Source organism: Montipora foliosa, chromosome 5, assembly GCF_036669935.1.
Source record: "Montipora foliosa isolate CH-2021 chromosome 5, ASM3666993v2, whole genome shotgun sequence".
Classification (NCBI taxonomy): domain Eukaryota; kingdom Metazoa; phylum Cnidaria; class Anthozoa; order Scleractinia; family Acroporidae; genus Montipora; species Montipora foliosa.
In genome coordinates, this window is record NC_090873.1 from 23,745,988 (window position 1) to 23,751,854 (window position 5,867).

The window sequence follows — 5,867 nt, forward strand, 5'->3', positions numbered from 1 at the left end:
CCACATGCTGGCGAAGAGGAATCAAGCCGTGTGTGTCACAGCTTTTTAGGCTGTGTTGTGATTCGGTTTAATATACTATCCATTCTGATTGGCTACGAGTGAGTGACAATTTGATACAGATTCTCACCAAAACTCGTGGATAAAGGGACATTTACCAACTGAACCAAACAGTCAGCGGAAAAACGATGGTTTGCATTTTAATTTGAAAATAAATAAAAGCTGCACCATCCATTTGAGAATTTTAAATTTTTGCTTTGATGATTCGTAATAAAGAAGATTCCACACAAACTTTTGAATTCGATTTTATTTCTGGTTGTCATATCTTTGCATCTACTGCACTGGTGCTGGCTATTCCAAATGTACATTTAACGAACAGGGAATTAAGAACACTCACTTATTTTTTCTCTTGAGCTGCTTGGAATTGATTAATAGACCGAAGGCATAAATTCGGTCAAAACTGCATGTGCTTATCACCTCCGAGTTAACCAATCATACCGCGCAAAAAGAAGAAGGCTGAAGAATCAACCTCTTTGATTTGCTTTTGATTTGTAGCTTTATAAACTGACAAATGAATTGAGGAACTTGGAATCACAAAATACAAGCCACAATAACGAGCTACATTAACCAAAACAAAAAGAACGAAAAATACTCTGACAGCGACACCCGAAGGACTGTTGAATGGACACTACTCATGTAAACCAGAACGAGCTGCGTTTCTAACGAGCATAAATTTTCCAAAAATCACCGGCAGATAATATTTTATTCTCATGTCCGTTATCATCGCATTCAAACCTGCCTGGAACTACTTCATGATTATAAGCAAGCAGCCAGTGAGCCTTATGAAAAACAAAGGCAGGGTGATCATATAATCTGTCTTCACCAAAGTCTTGAAGATTCCATTGAAGACCCCATTTACCAACTCTCCACGTGCTGTTCTCTCTTCCCCACTCATGACATATTTCGGCTAGGCGAGAGTTATCGTCATTCATTTTGACAAAAGAGCCACAAGCGTAAGGCAAAACATCCGTCTGACCACTGAAGTACTGGACGACAGCTTCACCCGAACTGTTAGCAGCAGTGGTGATGTGGAATGTGCGCCCAGCTGTCTGTTTCTTGCAATGGAATCTCAGTTGAGTGAAATTAATATGTGTTCTCAGCTGATTCATGGCATTTTTGGTGAGAAGCATATGGTTGCTCGCTATCCCATGGTATGAAGTCTCGAGCGGCGCCTGAGTTGGAGGTGTAGAATTCTGCATCACAACTTTGGAGACAAGCAGCCAGCCTCCTGGAATCAGATTAAAACACATGTCGAATACACTCAACACTTTGTACAACCGCCCCATGCTCTAACCGTTAATTCACTGTGGGAACGAACTGCAAATAAAGCTCCCGTTGACATTAGTTTTCCTTAGTGTTTGTTTACCTTCACTAGTTCGACAAACTACCAAAAGTTGAATTGCCTCGCAATCGAAGACCTACGTCTCTAAAAAAGCGACTTGTATAATTTACATCTGAAAACTTTCTTTTCCTTTTGTAACTCTTGCAGGAGATCACTCGCCACTTTTGACTGATACGATGTAGAAGAATGTGTTAGATCTTAGCGTGTTTTCTTCATTATCGTTCTGTTAGTTTTAAGTTTTAACTTTGTTACTTTGTCGTTTATACAGCTTTATACTGCCCCAATTAGCATTTTTGTAGCGTGTTCGTTAGCCTCTCTCTCTTGTCATTCCGTATCTCAAAGATTTTCGCGGCTTTTGTACAGTCATTTCCTTCCTCCTTTCCGGTCATTTTGTTTGAAATCGGACCCTTTTGCGCAGGTCAAGTAATAGCTTTAACGCACAGAGTTCTGGGAAAAATGTAATGCATGTAATGTACAAAATATATTCATTTGATTCGGCACATGAGAGCTGCAAGGGTTCGACGTCTGAATCAGCGTCGTACTTTTGCCGTTTTATTCGACTGGATCAGTCGAATAGAACGGAGGGTCGACCCAATTGCAAATCTGTCTAACTCAATTGATTCATACTTCGCCTTTTTCATGTCCCGAACCATTTAATTGGGTTCGGTACATGAAAAATTCGACGTTTGAACCGGAACTTACACACCTAAGGTTTTTCATTTAGAGACCTTTTTGCACTCGAAGTCGCAATACGCGCCGCTATTAAAACAATTTCAAAGTCGAAGTCTCTCCGTTCTTCAAGCAGTTTCCTTCACTACGTTTAAATTATAATAGTATAGTAACAATGTAAGTATCATTGTTGTCTATCTTCTTTTATCGTTTGTCCTTGCTTTGAATAACTAATCTATTCGTTGTAACTTTTTATTTTGTCACAGTTTCCCCGCAAGGGAAGAACAAAAACTCAAAACTCAAATCCAAATAACGACTAACCGCCACGCAAAAACAATCTTTTTAAAATCGCTTTGGCAATACTTTAACTTTGACAGATCATTTGTTTTCCGCTTAACTGGGTGTTTACACTCTGCTATTTTTGCTGATACAAATTTAGGCACCCTATCTAAGGATCACACCGGGACACTATGCAAACATAGCCGAAAACGATACCCTATTTAAGGATCGAGAACCTCCAAAAACCATACCCTATTCCGCGGCACGTACCTATATAGCCATTTTAGGGGAGTACTCCCCCCGGGATGCCTACATGGTATCCTTCATCCACATCTTGTAAATCAATATTAGTATATATTTAGATTACGCGGTGTTGGAAGCTTACGGCGATTAGTCATGCGCTTTTAGCAGCTATAGGAAACGTTGCCAGTTCAGTGCACTTGGAATTGTACTGACATACGATAACAGACCAAAGTTGCATACCGACTCATGGTTTGGTGGGTTATCTTTGTCCGTTGTTAGGGAGTTTTCGCGAATTCGAATAGCAGAACTAAAGCATTCTGCAAGAAACACTTTCTTTAAGCGTTTAATCGTTTGAATCCAGGAGTTATATAATAATAGAACCACTAACTCCTGAACCACCTCCCATTAACGAGTAAAATCGTCTGGCGTTAGAGAGAGTAAAATCTCACTCCTTGGAGTCAAAGGGTTAAAGGGGATTACAAACTGATCGACGTATTTTTCAATGCAACTGCAGACCTTGGACCTATAGACGGATCTACATGCAACAATCACTGTTTACGGTCATCACAGCCAATGACATATGGGCTTAACTAACACTCCACCCGTAACGTCATTACTGACAAATCACATCAACGACCAGAGTGTTTGTGTTATCAGTCAAATCCGGTCTGAACATGGTCAGCGGTCATGGAAGAACATGGCCGTGTGAGTTCTAGCTCTGTTAATTTTTCTGTAAATTTTTCTTTACTTTCTTTATATTCCGTTATTTTTCTTGCTATTTTGAGTTACGTGTGTATGTGTTAGTGTAATATTTTGTAGTTTGCCAATATGAGTGCGTCAAAGAAAGGCAAGAAGTAAGATGTATCTTCAAGCGACGATGGTTTTGAATCATATGTAAGAGACTGTCTGCAAGCCATACGCAAGGACATCCAGGAAATAAAAAACAACCAAGGAAAATTCAAAGAAGATCTGCAGGCGGTGAAAAAGAAGTTAGACCGTACAGAAAAGTCTTTAAAGGACAAGTTCGAAGCCTTGGAAGGTGAGGTCCATGAGGCAATGGTTAAATTTTCAACTACACGCGGTGCTTCCACTCAACAACTCTTGATTCCCTTTTCTAGAATAAACATAAGGAAGTTCTGCCCTACTGTTATCGGCAAGTATTACTGGAATGCCCTCCCTGTTTGTATCCGAGACTTAACAAAAACCGCTTTCAAAAAAGAACTTCGTAAATATTATCTTGCTCAGTATTAGTCTGTGTGGATGTACCTTGTGTTTGTGTGTGTACTTTGTGTTTCGTGATGTGTATTACTTTATATAAAAGATCTATTGTTTGAATAATATCTGTTTTAAGGGCCCTAATTAGTCCTTACTATAATGTGCCCTTCTCCATTCAATATTCTTTTTGGAAATTACTAATGCATCTTAACTGTTTAAATTTACCTACTTTGTTATCTCTATTTATATGTATTTGCCTAATGAATGGAGTGAATCTAATAAAACAAATAAATAAAAATCCGGTCTCAACATGAACCCGCCTTACCTATTGTAGGTTAATTTGGAGATCCTCATGTTATTTCATAGGTACTGAGATGTATCCACGAAAATCATAGTAAATAAAATTCGTACTGATTCTAAATGTAGCCAATAAGGAACACGAACGACAAAATTTCACTGTAATGAAATATCGTTCGTCCAATCAGCAACGCGCACGACGGAATTTCACTAGTGACGAATGAAGGTATCAAATGGAACGGCACCCGACAGCCGTTGCACAAAAAACGCGCGCTTTGAAAATTGGCCGAGGAAAGGTTTGCTTCTGTTTGCTCAGTTGAGGATTTTATTTTAGAGCAAGAAAACGGAAATGCTGCTCAAAAAACTGAACGAGGTGTTCGATTGCTTGAACGTATTTTGAAAACGAAGGTCGAAGGCAGCTGGAAAATTGAAGTTATTCCAACGGTTGAGTTGAATGAATACTGAATACATCAACCAATTTATCATCTCCGTCTGCACTACAGACGGCAATGAATACATACCAGCCGACTTTCCTTCGAAGTTTAGTGGCTAGCTTAGAACGACATCTCAAGAAAAAGGGCTATTCCGCAAGCATAACAAACGACCAGGTAAAAAAAAAAACTCATTACCTGTGAAATAAACACATTACAGCATGGAAAATGCTTTGAACGATTTTTATTTACTCGTTTTTTCGGATCAGAAAACTGCACTCTTTCGCTGCGCTCACTCGTTTGTTTTCTGATACTACTCAACTCGTGAATAAAAATCGTACGCGCTTATTTTCCATGAAGTAATCTCTATTTACCTCGGGTTGAATATGCACTCTACCTAGTTTAAAGCAGCTATCATTCCCCCAAAAAGGATTTAAATCACCTAAGTCTTCCCTCGTGCTCTGTCTTACGCATCACAACACATCACGCATCTTCTGATTGTTGCATATTATCTGATCAGTTTCTGTATTCATACAATTAGCCATTCACTTTCAACATTACAACATAGTAAGGAAACAAACTGAAGGCTGTACTTTCGATGCTCTTTCCGGTACTTGAACTCGGACCCTCCACATTGAATACGCACTCAGATGAATTGAAAAACTTTTTTGGAGCCTAAATTAAGCCTAGAGAAAAGTTAGGGTCAGGGTAGGATTAGTTTAATTTGGTTATTATACACGGATATCAATTGATTTATTATATAAAAGTAAATAATGAAAAGAACTGTGTTGGGTTGAGCATGTTCGTCGTTTTAGTGTAGTGGTGAAGACGCAGGAATATAGTTCTAGTATGTAAAAAGAGGATCACCAGTTTAACCTAGGTTATCTGAGAACGGATTTCACCGACCACATATATATCATCTACTGACGTTAACAGAAACTGCTTGACTCTGAAGATGACTTCCGCTAAAGTTGTCAAAATGTCAGTCAATGTCAGCCTAATTAGTTCTCAGGACCTCAGGACTACACTAACTTCACTTATTAATTATGAAATACACCCGCAATATGGTGTCTGATCACATATGTTTCACGACAACAACAACAACATCTACCGCGCACGAGCAGGCAAAGGTAATTAACCAACATCTTTTGAGAACACATGAAGTTTCTTGTATTTGAATTGCGGAATAGAATGAAATAAAAGTTGGAAAAATCATAACAGCTACTTTACCACCTAAAGCAGTTAAAAAAGAAGCTAACAGATATACTACATGTGGCCTGACTTCTTGTAGACGCTTACCTCCCTTAAGCATCCAACGAGACTTGACAGTTTTG

General features: G+C 38.9%; 1 protein-coding gene across 1 annotated transcript in view; it reads right to left on the reverse strand.

Annotated features, from left to right (window-relative positions):
• Positions 1–286: 286 nt before the first annotated feature.
• Positions 287–5,867, reverse strand: part of LOC138002495 (fibrillin-1-like) — a 472,982-nt gene continuing 467,401 nt past the window's right edge. The window contains exon 61 of the mRNA XM_068848531.1: positions 287–1,285. Coding sequence (XP_068704632.1) covers positions 717–1,285 — 569 coding nt within the window. The 3' untranslated portion in view covers positions 287–716. The remainder of the gene's footprint in view (positions 1,286–5,867) is intronic.